The sequence below is a fragment of the Mus pahari genome, chromosome 9 (genome assembly GCF_900095145.1).
Source record: "Mus pahari chromosome 9, PAHARI_EIJ_v1.1, whole genome shotgun sequence".
Taxonomy (NCBI): Eukaryota; Metazoa; Chordata; class Mammalia; order Rodentia; family Muridae; genus Mus; species Mus pahari.
Window position 1 is genome coordinate 35,236,613 of NC_034598.1, and position 14,939 is coordinate 35,251,551.

The 14,939-nt window shown below is 47.2% G+C and overlaps 1 protein-coding gene across 1 annotated transcript in view; it reads left to right on the top strand.

The window, feature by feature from the left end:
- The window catches only part of Ccdc6 (coiled-coil domain containing 6), a 94,651-nt gene that overhangs the window by 68,940 nt on the left and 10,772 nt on the right, over positions 1-14,939 (top strand). Inside the window, exons 5-7 of the mRNA XM_021205144.2 lie at positions 650-810; positions 6,539-6,695; positions 14,495-14,595. Coding sequence (XP_021060803.1) covers positions 650-810; positions 6,539-6,695; positions 14,495-14,595 — 419 coding nt within the window. The remainder of the gene's footprint in view (positions 1-649; positions 811-6,538; positions 6,696-14,494; positions 14,596-14,939) is intronic.

A 14,939-nucleotide genomic window follows, 5' to 3' on the forward strand; every position in this document is an offset into this window, starting at 1 on the left:
TTCTCTAAATTTCACCCAAGGCATCGAGAGAGTAGATTTTCTTTTTGCCTTCCATGCCTGCTTGCTAACCACATTGTCAGCCAAGCCAGTGTGTTTGCTGGACTCTGGGCCTGGTAACCAGATACATGTTTACACAAACTTCACAGTTACGACTGGCTGCTGGGGGCCACTCAGAGAGAAGGGCAGGGATGATATACTGCTCACTGCACAAGGTGTGAGGACCTGAGGTCAGGTCCCCGGCACCCACATACATGTTAGCCTGTGCCTGTAATCCCTGTGCGCTCCTAAAGCGAGACAGGAGGCAGAGAGAGGAGAAACCCCAGAAGCTCAAGCCAGTTCGTCTTGCTTAGCAGACCTTGTTGCAAACAGGGGAAGGGAGGACCCACACCTGAGATCATCATCCTCTGACCTCCACATGTCGGGGCCCGGGTGCACCTGTACTGACACACAACCACACAAAGAACACAAAAGGAATGAGACCTTGCCACTCTGCCTGTGATAATAGTGAGGGTGGGCAAAGCGGTTGCGAGACAGAGGCTTCTGTTAGTCCCATGGGACACTTGTCAGGTGAGCCCTGAGCTTGGAATTTGTGTGCTCTTTTACTGCAAACTGTTCTTCATTATTGTACCCCCCCCCCTTTTCTGTGAAGAATCCTACAGGAGAAATTAGACCAGCCTGTGTCTGCCCCACCATCGCCTAGAGACATCTCCATGGAGATCGATTCTCCAGAGAACATGATGAGGCATATCAGGTTTTTGAAGAACGAAGTGGAGCGGCTGAAGAAGCAGCTACGAGCCGCCCAGTTACAGCGTACGTGGCCTCCCACCCCCTTCCTGTACCAGACCACGTCAGTCCCTATGCTTTACTGAGGTGTTACTCTAATCTTGATAATCACAAGAGGGAGCCCCTGAATGAGCGGGAGCCCAGGTGTCTTATGCCTTCTGTTGCTGAGACAAAGTCCAGATTTAAGGGAAAGCATGCTTATTTGGCACGCAGGTTACAGGTCCTCATAGCAGGGAGGTCACAGAGGCAGGAAGTCAAGAGAACTTCACATCTTCGGTTGGTCACATCACATCTTCGGTTGAGAACAGAGAACAGTTGATAAATGTATACCTGTGTTCTTGGCTAGCTTTTGTGTGTATGTGTGTACACACATACACATACACACACATTTACTCACACACATATGTATGTATGTATGTATATATATATATACACATATACATTATATAGTTATATGTAAACACGTGTATATAGCTTAATTATCAACCATAGTATAATTTATATATTTTATTAATTTAGTAATATATCATAAACAAAATATTCAGCATGATTTATACATGTGAATAATTGGTATATATTAATATATACAATAAAGTGAATTTCCCAAGAGAATTTGATATAATGTACTTTGATGATATTCACTGTTCAGCCTTCCCCCTGACTCTTCCCCCACCCCCCCACACCACACTCTCAACTTTGATTCTCCTTTTTACTTAGCTCCCTGAACCCATCTATGCTATCTCTGAACTCAAGCCTGTGGCCCTGTTCATTGCTGCAGAGTAGGTCTGCCCTGGGTCACATCCCTCAGGAAAGCTGATTGGGGATGGAGCCGCTCACAGCGAGCACATACATGCCTTCCCTTGGCAGTTAAGATAATTAAGATAATCTCTCCCCTACACTTTGCCAAGGCCCCTTTCCTACTTTGCTGGTGGGGGGGTGGGCTGGGTTTGGTCACAGCCTGTAGCCCCCAAATCAGGCCTGGCTGCCTGTCCTCCATGGCAGTAAAAAAGGCAAATTAATAGTGGGAAGCAGAAAAGGAAGATTTAGTCAGAGGCTACGCTGGGAAGAGGAGAGCAGAGAGATCCAGCAACCCCTCAGGTCTGGTTTGGAGTCCTGTGTGGCACAACCAACTTAATCTTATCCCCGACCAGCTTACAGATATGAGACTCAGACTATGGGTGTTTTATTTGGCTTTGACAATTCCTGAGGGGGATCCCCTAATCTACTTTTCTATCTGCTGGCCTGGCTGCCCCCTCCCTCAGCAGCATACCCCAGATACTTGCTGTTTCTTCTGGTCATGTGCTCGTGGTCCCTGGTCTCCTCCTGTCCACCCGCAACCAGATCACTCAAATCCTGCCTACCTCTAGTCCCTCCAGTAATTGGCCTGTAGTCACTTTTATTTAATAGTTTATAAACCTGAGAATTCGCTTGTAGGCCTAAGATCTTCAGGTACAGGAATTGGCAGTACAATCTGGAGCGACAGACCAAACCTCCACAGCCCTGAAGTGAGATAGAAGTCTATGTAAAGGGCCAAGGATTTGCACATCCAAGCAGTTCTGGTAGAGGCGTGAACCCACGCCCATCCACCCACCCACCGTGGGCCGTCTTCGTCCAGGTTTTAGTCTCAACCTGTGTACTTGAAATCTCTTCCAGGGAGGCAGGTTCCCTCTGTCCTTCCCTTCTCCCAGTCTGGGATTCCGGGGGAAGTCACAGCTTTGACAGTGCCCACTGCTTCAGTAGTCTGGTAGAGGATAAAAGACAAAGGCGTTTCTTTAGGATATTTTCATTTTTTGCCTGTTACAGTTCTACACTGTATCAAAGTGACAATTAAAGCCCGTCATCAGGCTGGGTGACCTCTGTGATGATGTTTATCTGTAGGATGCTAATGAGTCTACACAGGAGCCCTTCACTGCACTATGAAGGGAGAGAGCCGTGAAGGCTGCTTGCCTTCCTGATTGCCGACGACGTTAATCTTCGATGAAATTTGCACATGGTATTTGCCGAACAGACGCTTTTGAAATTCATACTTGGTATTTTGGGAAAGGCCAGGGTGTTGTAGAAATCAAGGTTCTGGGTTTCTGAGCCTGTCTAGGTTTCTCTGCATTTTTTAGGGGTCTGCTGTACTTCTGATGTTTTGGCTGCAGACGTTTCTTCCTCTGAGGTAATCCTGTCCAGGGAAGATCTTCCCTTTCTCCGTTACTTCGGGGTGAGCCGTCTGCGCAGGCGCGCCTCCCGTACTCGCCGATGTGCGCACGCTTACAGAGTTGCTTCATACCGGGAGCCACACAGTGAGCATGGCCCTCTCTGTGTCTTTCTCTTGGAAAACGCTGTTAGAAACAGCTTGTCTTGCGGTTGGTTGTTCTCCAGGCTTTTCTACACAGCTGCCTTGGGACCTCCGGAAAGGCCGATAGTCGGATAGACTATTCCATACGTGAAATGGTCTGCTGTTCAAAGGATCCCTTTTCAAAACATTCTTACTACATTTATTCGTTTACCTCGTGTGCACGCGGCTTGGTGCTCACAAGTTGGTCAGAGAACAACTTGGGGGGGGGGGTAAGAGTGTCTTCTCTCACCGAGTAGGTTGTGGGGAATCCAGATCAGTCTGGCAGGCTTGGTGTGGTAGGTGTGTCCCGTACCTGAAGGACCCTTTTTGTCTGATGATGTGCCCCAGATACTGTGCTATGCTTGTACATGGGTCTCCCTATGCACAAATGCCTCCTCAGGCAGATCTTGAGCGGGCCAGCCCACTCAGTAGACGTATACTGGTGGTCTCAGGCCTCTGCCTTCTGTCTCCCCTGAAGGTGCGTTCAGTAGTAGTAGTAGTAGCAGCAGCAGCAGCAGCAGCAGCAGCAGCAGCAGCAGCAGCAGCAGCAGCAGCAGCAGCCTGGAGGCCTTCAAAATTATGGCGTGTTCTTATTTTTACTGTAACAATCATAAACCCAGTTGTGCAAATTGACCCTGGTCGGAGGAACATCTTGTGTGCAGCATGGGGCTCCATCCGTGCCTCTGCCCTGCTCTCCCTCTCTGCACTCTAACTCACCCTTGTGTTTTATACACACCCTGATAATCCAGGATTATCTCGACACACCTGCATCCCTGGCATAATCACACCTGCAAAAGCCCTTTTGTCTTTGTTAGGTTGAGTCTGTAGGCACCCCTGTAGCCACCAGCCCTGGGTGGCTCTCTCAGTCCTTTGAGTACTAGACTGTAGTCCTCTGAAATGGTCCTCTTTTATTTATTTATTTATTTTAATCCAAGTAATCCTGAGGCATGTCTCAGATGACCGCCTCTAGATGCGCGATGAAACCAGGCGAGCTAGATGAGAACATTTGGAATGCCAGTTTGTTTTGGGCTGGGTAGGCAGCTTAGCTTTCACCTCTTCCCAGGCCTGTCAGCTCCTCTTTGTCCTTCCTCATTTGTGCTTGGCTGGGAGGCTCTGAGGCAAGGGCAGGACGCTTTCTCCTCATCCCTTGGCGCTCACTGCATGGTCTTTGAGAGGCCTGCAGATCTCCCTGAAGACATCTGTGAATGCTAGTGTGATACCTCCACCCTCACCCCGCTCAGGACAGAAAAGCCTGGCTCAAAGAAGCTGTCAGCGTTGGTCAGCTAGTTTTAATAAGGCTTAAAGCAGTGGTACTCGACCTTCCTGACGCTGCGACCCTTTAATACACTTCCTCATGCTGTGATGACCACCCCCCTCAACCAATGAATTCTTTTTGTTGCTACTTCATAACTATAATTTTGCTGCCGTTAGGGATCTTAATGTAAGTACCTGTTTTCTGACGGTCTTCAGCGACCCTGTGAAAGGGTCATTCAACCCCTCAGAGGACTCTGGCTTAGGAGGCTGTGTTAATGTTTCATCCTGTCTGCCCTGGGTCTCCAACTCTGTGTATCGGGTGGCCTGGTCCTCCTCGGGCGTAGCTGTGGCTGTTAACCCCTCAGCCTTCAGCCCTGACTGGAACTTCTCGAGAGTTCTCAGTTTGAGTTGAGCCTTTCGCTCTGCCTTGGGTCTCAGTCCCCACGTGATCTGTACCTGGGAAGGGGACAGGGAACAGCCTGCTTGTGAGAGCGCGTCACTCTGAAGCTGGTTTGGTGCCACCCTCACCGGATGGCCCCTTTGATTACATTTCAGGAGGTAGCCGAATGTAAGGTTGATGATAATCTCTGAGGTCCAGAGAGCTGTGTGAGAGAGGAAGGTCACAGTGTACCAGCAGAGGGCGCCCAAGGGAGGACTTGGGTCTTACACTTGGGTCCTGACACTGGGGATGCACTGGGGCCCTGCTGGGGGATCTGAGTTAAATTGATGTATTGACAGGAAGCCCTGCAGTTCTACCTGGTGTGACATTGTTATCTCGAAGTTACTGACTGTCTCAGCTGTTCCTCTGCTGAGTCCCCAAATGCTAACAACTTACCCTCTCCTTGTATTTTTGTGTCACACACACACACACACACACACACACACACACACACACACACACACCTTAACCCACTCCCAGGTGCTGGGACTATAGACACATTTCCCATGTCCAGCCTGAATGGCAGTTTCCTCTGAAAATACAATGCTTCCTTTTAAATTTCTGTTCTCAGAGCCTTGGGAATCTTAAGCTCTGGGAACTTTTGCTCTGTATTCACCATCTCACTCTGAGCAGCAGTCATTACGCCCAGGGCCACCCAGTGCTTCCTAATGAGCTCAGTTAGAAATCGTGGTCACAAGCATACTTGGGGAGACTTATTTTAAGCTGTAGATTTTTAAATCAAGCTTTGTAAGTACCCCCCCCCCCAATCACTTCAGTTAAAAAGACTGCATGTGGATTAGGCAACGGGGTCTCCAGACCACGTTCAAAACAGCTGAGAGATGTAGTATGGAATCTACGTAGTGGGGTCTACTAATCTGAGCATTTTAATTTCTGAAACAGAGTTCAGGCTGAAGAGACGGTTCAGTGGCTAAGACTACAGGAGGAAGGTCTTCCTTTCCTAGCTGCTGTCGTCTCAGCTTGAAGGAACGGAAGTCATCTTGCCTCCCTGGGTGTTGTACACTAGTGTCATGGTCATCAGAAATCACTGGGCAGGCAGGATGGCTCAGTGAGTAAAGAGGCTTGCCACTAAGCCTGAGGACCTGAGTTTGATCCCCAGAACCCATATGAGTGAAGCCGTTCCCAGAGGTTGTACAAACACACACACACACACACACACACACACACACACACACACACGGCTTACATACACTCAGTAGTAGGAAAGCGGTTTTGTTCACTGTATAAAGTTCTATTTTACAAGAACATTACCTGTAGCTGAAGCTGGCACAATACTTCTGAGAGTTGTTCCACTGAGCCACTGAGCATGTGCTAATGAGGGTGGCAAGCTCTCCCCAACCCACCATGATGGCCTGTTTAGATTGGCCAGGCAGCCTAGAGGGAAACCAGTGGGCCATTCTATCTCCCTACCCGGGCTCCCTCTCTCCCAGCCCCTCAGCGGAGAAGGAAGTCTTGACAAGACAGTCAATGAAACTCAGCTCCGGCTTTGTCATGTGTGCGCCTGGAGCTCCTGGCCTATGAACGAGGGGGACTAGGGTGGACACACTCTCCCAGCAGGCCCTTGGACTATTTACTAAATGTAGTTAATGTAACTTGACTGTAAACCTTGATACTTGGGCTAAATTTTAAACCCCGGTCTCACGCGGTAGGGCAAGGCCACCCCAGTGTGAGGGTAATGATTGCTTGGAACACGGTTTTAACGGCAAGCTCTGGCTTTCCAGATTCAGAGAAGATGGCCCAGTACTTGGAGGAGGAGCGGCACATGAGGGAAGAGAACCTGCGGCTGCAGCGGAAGCTCCAGAGGGAGATGGAGAGGAGGGAAGCGCTGTGTCGCCAGCTCTCGGAGAGCGAGTCCAGCCTGGAGATGGATGATGAGAGGTTGGTACCGAGCCCTGCCCCCAACCCCCACAGACACCATCTCTATGACTCCAGTCCCCGGGGGGGGGGGGGGGCGCAGTGCCCTCTTTTTGCTTCCGGCCAAGCAGCCGGTGTGTATGTGGTATACAGGCATCCTTGCAGGCGGGACAGTCACACACATAAGTTAAAACTTATATGTTCCAGAAGGGGAAAGCTTAACTGTCACTTGGACCATGGTGGAGATCATCATCAAGTTAGAACACATGCCCACGGTAGGGTATGCGCAAGATTGAAGAGCTGGCATTTGTTTTGCTTTTAAATTTTTAACACGGATGTTTAAAGGAATGTAAGCAGAAATACTAGAGAAATATATTTGCTGCCGCCCCTGTTTCTAGTAAAGGGAATAAATAAGCTCGCATACTTGGATGCAGATATCACAGGCACATTTAGCAAGATGTTCTCCAAGTCTGCTTTAGTTGAATTGCAAACATGTCAGTGATTTCTCCCCACCTTTTTTTTTGTTACCTCATTTGTCAGTAAACCTCCCAAGCTTTGACAAATAAATTCCTTGATAACTTCAAACATGCGAATATATTGAATTTTGGTCATTTTCTTATCCATGACTGTCAACTGTCTCAAACAACCCCCCTCCTTCTTTCCAGCTGCCCCTCCTACTCTGATTCTTTGTTTTAAACCCCACTGAGTCACTATTTAGCTTGTATGCATCGATTTTCTTTGGAAATAACTCTTCTCTTCACAATCCTAGTCAGACACCAGGCTGTCGGAATTACAGAGCGATGGCTGGGGCGTTCTGTGTGGGTGGGGGTGGGGGGGTGGTTTTATTTTTCCTGACATAGTCCTGGGTTTCATAGACCATCCCTCTGAAGTGACCGACCATGCTCACCTGCATCCCTTCGTTTCTCCCCTTTCTTCCACCTGATTGAGCATCTTTCCATCCCTCAGCCTCCCTTCTGATTTCATGCTGTGTGTGCATGTGTAAAAGGCTTTACATATCTGCAAAAAAAAAAAAAAAAAATCTAGAATCCACAAGCGAGAGATGTGATACATGTCTCTGAGTCTGGCTCAGTTTGCTTGCTTTGGTTTCCAGCAAGTAGCATCGTTCCTGTCTTGTTTTCAACTGCATAAGCTCCGTTGCACACACACGCCACAGTTCCCTTGTAGACGGACCTCCATGCACAACCCACAGCTCGGCTGTTTAGAGGAGACCCTTAACAACATAGTTGTACAGTCGTCTGTAATTATGTGGCTTAAAGCCCTCTGGTGTCTTACAACTGAGACTTGCCATATCTGAGTCATACGACCTTTCCAGTTTTGTTTTTTTCTAGAAACCTCCATACTGATGTCGATGGCGGCCACGCTGGTTCTCTTTCCACAGCAGCGTGAGAGGCTTCTTTTTATCCACCCCCCCACCCCCCGTTTGCTCCTTGTCTCCCTAATAACTGCCATTCAGACCAGGGGGAGACACTCAGTACGGTTTTGACTGGCATTTCCCCGATACTTAAGGATGTTGAAGGTTTTAAGTTTATTAACTGTTAACACTTTAACTTTCTTTTCTTTAAGTTGTTTTAGAGTAAGTGCTCACTTTGCTGCCCTGCCTGTCATGGAACTCACAGAGAGCCACCTACCTCTGCATCCCAAGTGCTTGTGCCCCATGTCCGTCCTGTTTGCCGATCATCTTGTTTGCCTATTTATTGATGGACTTGTTTGGTATTTAGTACTGACTTTTTAAAAAGCCTACAACCACCTCTGTTTGGATTCCTATGAGCTTTCAAGACCCATGGCCTCAAGGAAGGAAGCCAGGCCACACATTTCTGCTCTGACTTCTCCATGCCCTGGCTAAAGCTATGAGGCTACATTTATATATGGGCTTTATGTATTCTGCATCTTATTAAAACCACCTGTCCAATCTGTAGCCCACAAAGATTTTCTGCCATTCTGTGGGCGTCCGCTTTAGTGGTGGTTCTCAACCTGTGGGTCGTGACCACCCATTGGGCTCACACATCAGACCCCCTGCATATCAGATTCATAATAAGGTTCACATTACGATTCGTAATAGCAAGATTATAGTTACGAAGAAGCAACAAAATAATTTTATGGTTGGGGGGATCACCACAACATGAGCTGTATTAATGGTCACAGTGTTAGGAAGGTTGGGGACCACTGGTTTTCAGCATTTACTATTTCCTGTGCTTCTTGGTTTCATACAGTGCCATCTGTCAGGTTTTGGTATAATTTCCCAAGCTATTGGAATTATCTTCAGAAAGCCTTTGCCCCTGGCAGCCTCAAGCTTGCGGGCCTCGCATCAGAGTCTTCGATCCCTTTTGAGATGATCCCTGCACAGTTTTCCATTCTGCCTGCGGCCATCCATTCTCCTCGTGCTTTTCTCCAACAGTCGGGGAGCTGTATGGATTAATTCCTCATCCCCTATTTTGTGGATGTGCCATGCTGTTTTTATTACCGTGGCTCTGGAGCATAGCTTAAATCAGATACCGGGACGCTCTGAACCCTGATCTTTCTGTTCAAGATTGCTTTGGCTGTCTGGAGTTGTTTGTGTCTCGGTGTCCATTTTAGGATTTCTGCCCCCCCCCCCCCCCATGTCTGTGAAGCTTGCCCTCGGAACTGTGATAGGGACTGCAATGGTTCTAGGCATGCTGGTTATCCATGCTGATGGGAGCTTTTTCCATCTCAAGGTCTTTTTCAATTTTCCCCTGCCTTGGCGTTTTAAGTTTATCATTGTTAAGGTCTTTTACTTCCTAAGTTAGTTTTATCTCTGGCTTTATTTTTTAAAAGAATAATAGAATTTACTCCATGATTTATTTCTTGCCGAGGTCAGTGTTGGTATTTAGAAAATCTGATGGTTTAGATGTTGAGTTTGCACCTCAATACTTACCTGAGAGTCTTCAGGATTCTTTCTAATGTAATGAGCCATGTGTGCAAAGAAGAGTCACTCCGTATCTTTCTTACTTGTAACCATTGTATTTCTTATGTCTGCTTGCTCCTGGCAAAGACTTGCCAGACATACTGAGTAAGTGTGGAGAAGATGGGTATCGCTGTCACATTCCTGCTGTGGGGGCCGATGCTTTGAGACTTTCCCCTTCAGTTTGCGGTATATGCCGTTTATTATGCTGAGGTATACTCTTCCACAGTTCCTTCAGGGCTTTTATCATGAGAGGATGCTGGACCCCGTTAAATTCCCTCTGCATCTGTGAAAGTGCAGACACCAGAGTCTGCCAATACGTAGTGTCTCAAACCATCCTTGCATCCCTAGAATGAAACTGACTAGCTCAGGGCAAACGCTGTTTTTTTATGTTTGGTTGATTCCAATTGCAAGTTCTTTTAGTGAGAATTTCTGTATCCACGTCTAGCCGAGAGATGGTCCTCTAATTGCCTGTTGTTGTGGGGTCCCTATCTGGCTTGGTATGGGGAATGGTGGCTGTGTTAAATGAATGTGGCCGTGTTCTTCCTCCTATTTCATGCTGGAGTTTGAAGAAGTTTGGTGTCACCTCTCTTTGGAGGTCTGACAGAACTCAGCAGTGAGTCCCTCTGGGCCTAGATGATCTGTGGTGTGTGTGTGTGTGTGTGTGTGTGTGTGTGTGTGTGTGTGTGTGTGTATAGAGTTTGTATTACTAAGTCAAATTCATTGCTTGTAATGGACTCTCAGTTCTAAGTTGCTTCTATCTTCTCACTTTAATTTTGATGAGTTATGTGTGTGTTTCAAAAGATGTATCCATTTCTTGTAGATTGTTCCAATTTTTTAGAATATAGATTTTCACACTATGCTGTGATGATCCTTTGAATCTGATTGGTCTCTGTCTCTAGGTTAGTTTGGCTAAGGTTATGCCAAAGTTAACTTTTCAAAGAGCCAGCTTTCTCATTGCTGCTGCTGCTGCTTCTTCTTCTTCTTATTATTATTATTAATTAGTATTGATGATTATTTCCATTTCATTACAACCCTGTCCTGATCTTAGTATTTCTATCTGTTGATTTTTGGATTTGACATGTTTCCTTTTTTCTAAACCCTTGATGTGTGCACCATTAGGTTACTGATTTAGGATCTATCTTTCCTCTGTCTATCTGTCTGTTTATCTATGTGAGCATTTGTAGCTATGTACTTATATCTTAGGAACACTCTGATTACATCCCTTAGGTTTTGATACTTTGTTTCTGTTTTCATTAAACTCTAGGAATGTTAAATTTCCCTGCTGACTTCTTCCATGGCCTGTTTTATCTTCCAGTGGTGTGCTGTTTATTCCCCATGGCTTTTTGTATTTTGTGATCTCACTGCTGATCTTCAGCTTCATTCCAACCTGGCCAGCTGTAGAATGTTAGAAGAAATAGTTAAGCTTTCTCTGTTCCGGCTTTCTGCGGTCCTCAGATGGTGTCGGTCCGTTTTGGAGAAAGTCCATACATGGCTGAGAATATGTGTCCTGCACCGTTTGAATGGGATCATCTTGGATGTTCCTTTAGACCATTTGGTCTGTGTTATCTAACTCTGATATATTTTTGTGAGTTCTAGTCTGGGTGGTCTGTCTCTTGGTGAGGATGGAGACGGGGGTCTCCCGTTGCTTTAAGTCTGTGTTTTATATGCTGTGGTGTTTATTGATGAAACTGGGCACATTGTCATCAACTACTCTCAGACTGAAGTGCAGTGTCAGGTGACTAAACAGCAGGACGGACCTTCTGTTAGTCCATACTGTCTTTTCCTCCCTCTCATCCCAGGCTCTATTTGGCTTTGCCAGTGAGATGTGTTTCTTGTAGGCAGCAACCAGAAGGCTCCTGCTGTTTAATCAGCTTATTCCTTCCTTGCCTGTCTTTTGTTTTGACAGTTGCAATCTTTAACCTTCAGAATTCAGCTGGAAGGTGTCTATACCTTCCCGCCACTTCTGGGCTGTTTAACACTTAGCATTTCACAGATCCTGTTTGTTCCCTTGCTCGTTCTAGTACATAGATCGCTCTTCACCCTCGGCCTCATGAGTGTCTTTTGTCTTTCTCTTTGCTATGTACAATTCCTTCAGGTATCATCTGTATCTGCCGGCTTAGCGATTATGAATTCCTTTAGTCTGTGTTGGTAAGGAAAACTCTCTCCTTCAGCTATGAAGAGTAGTCGTCCTGTTGGTATAATAATCTGAATTGCCAAGCTAATGGTTTTCAGAGCTTGGGATACATTGCTGGATGTCCCTCTGGCTTTTAAGAGTTTCTCTTGAATAGACGCTGTTTGCTTAGGGGTTTCCTCTGTCTGTGTCTTGCTTCTCTTATGCAAGCCTCAGTGTTCTTTTGCTGCTCTGTGTATTTGGTGTCTTCACCATAAGATGTATAGGGTTCTTCTATCTTGCCTCTTCTACCCATGAGACCATTTTCTTCCTCTGGCTCTGGGAAACTTTGCGCATTGCTATTACTAAATGTGTTTTCTGAGTCTTTAGCTTGCTGCACTTCTCTGTCTTCTATGCTGGAATGAGCATCATGCCAGTAACCAGAGCAACTGCTCTCTGCATGGGTACCTCTGTCAGATCTTCCCCTCTTGTCTCCTCCTCAGCACTTGGTAATGAAGACCTCATTAAGATAACTAACAAATCCAAATACAACAAAGAGCTTTTTGAACACCAGCTAAGGAATTAGCCTTCCTCTGACATAGACCATTTCTGAGCAGGTGTGGGCCATATCTCACTCAAAGGGAGTCAGAGCCTCCTAAGATACCTAGGTACCCACTGTGTGAGACCTAGGGTACCAGCTGAGATGCCTTAGGGTTTTACTGCAGTGAACACCATGACCAAGGCAACTCTTACAAAGGATAACATTTAATTGGGGCTGGCTCACAGGTTCAGAGGTTCAGTCCATTATCATCAAGGTGGGAGCATGGCAGCATCCAGGTAGACGTGGGCCTGGAGAAGCTTAAGATTTCTACCTCCTGTTCCTGAGTCATTTAGACGACTGGCTTCCAGGAAGCTGGGACGAGGGTCTCAAAGCGCACCCTTATGGTGGCATGCTTCCTCCAAAAAGGCCACACCTAATAGTGCCTCTCCCTGGGCCAAGCATATTCAAACATCCACATGGGGTCTGTTCTGTGCGGAGTGCTGTATGTTGAGGATAAAATGTGACTAGCCACATAGCCCTCTGCCTCTGTCCACTAAAGAAATAGATCAGAGAAATCATAGATCCAGAGGACTGCAAATCTCCCCACTTCTCTGGATGCTTTCAAGAAAACCGAATTTTTAAAATAATGGCAAGCTATAAATGGGACTTTAGAAGTTACAGAAGAATGACACGTTTTCCTCTTTAAAATTTCTCTGCTCCCTCACTTGAAAAGGTTTTTTTTTTCTTTTTCCTCAAAAGACTGTATTTTGAAATTGTAATCCCTGCTTCTACGTCTGTTCTTGACAGTTTCCCATTCTCAGTAAAACTGTTTGACTGAAAACGTCAGCCCAAACACAAAGCAGTTCACTAGGTATTTTACTAACTACGTTAGGACTCGGGGGAGACCCGGGCTGGAGTACAGAGCTGCTGGGGCTGGGCTTCAGTGGGGCCATTCTTAGAAAATGTGGCTTCCAGATAGATGGCCACTTCTTCCAGAGCTGCCGTTCACTGCGAGTTTGCTTTATTTCTGTTGGGTTTGTTGCTGTTGTTGTGTTTGTTTGTTTTTTTGTTTTGTTTTTTTTTTCGGGGGGGGGGGTGGGAGGATCTCCTGTGGCCCTGAACTAACCTTGAATTTTGATCCTCCTGCTTCCGCCCCAGATTGCTGGGATTAGAGGCCAGTGCCACCAGAGTGCTAGAGGCACAGCTTCATGCATGCTGCTGCGAAAACTCTTCCCCAACTGAGCTACACCCCCAGCCCTGCTTTTACTCACTTTTGTAAATTATTCGAGGTACCATGGAGTTGCTAAGTACCTGGTTAAGTGGCACTCTGCACCCCAGAATTGATCCAATGAAATAGATCTAGGGGAAAGAAAATAGCAGACACTCAAGACTGCAAGGGGCGATCTTAAACAGCCTGCCTGTATGTATAATAGAAGGAAACGTCCCACCTTCTGTTCCAGCGGTGGGCTGTCCTAAAGAAGGGAAGGAGACACAGTCAGGCGCCCTGCTTGGAAGGGGCTGGGTTAGTCCCTCCTGTGAATAAACCCCAGGGCTGATGGTGCTCTGTGGTCAAAGTCCATGCCTGGCTAGCTTTAGGACCAGGGAGGATGGTTTGTCAGGAAGTCTGTCAAGCAGAAATCCCCCTGTATCAGCACTGTGTGCTTGGTTCGCAGAGTGAAAGCCGACGGTCCCCGTAATCACACGTCAGCACCTTCGGGCCTGATGTGAGCTAGACTCAGCACAGAGTGGCCGGGCATGACCCGTCCCGGGTGCCCAGCACTGGTGTCTTGTGTTAAATTCTAACCTGTGACCATCTGTTAAGCAGAGCCTACCTTGTGAAAACCGTGGCACTTGACCCAGGGGCGTTTTTTGACCTTCAGTGTGTTAAGTATCAGTGAGCCTGTTGGTTTTGAGTTTCAAGTAACCATTCAGATAGATATATGTCTGTGTGCTTCTGAGGTCACTGGCAGGACTCCAGGGCAGGTCCCTTCTGATGTTTATGTGTTGCATGGCTTTGACAAGCCTCTGGGGATGGTGACGCTTGTGAGACTGGAGCAGTGTGACTCAGGAGTTGTCTGTATACTAGAGATGTCCCCTGGGTACGGCCTCTCCAGCTTCCCGAATTTTGACCTTGGGTTGTGCTTTGAGAGCTTCGCGCCTAGGGTTTCTTCTAAGGCCCACGTGAGCGTGGGTGGGTGTGTGAACCACTTCCTCCTCTCTCCTTTCAGGTATTTTAATGAGATGTCTGCACAAGGATTGAGACCTCGCACTGTGTCCAGCCCAATCCCTTACACGCCTTCTCCCAGCTCAAGCAGGCCTATATCACCCGGTGAGTGTGTCTACGGGCGGGTGAGTGGGTCTGCGGGCTACCGCCATGTGGCTGTTTTCCAGCTGTTTAGTGTGCGTGCGTGTGGCTGTGTATGTGTGTAAGTGTGTATGTGTGTATGGCTGTGTGTATGGGGCTCTGTGTGTATGGTTGTGTATATGTAGCTGTGTATATGTGGCTGTGTATATATGTATATGGGAGGATGTGGAGGGGCGTTGCAGAGGGGCTGCATATGTGGCTGTGGGGGGCTGAGGCTGTTTGGGGGACTGTGTGTATGGCTAGGGCTGGGGGGGTGCTGTGTGTGTATGTGGTTAGGGCTGTGGGGGGGTTGTGTATGTATGTGGTTA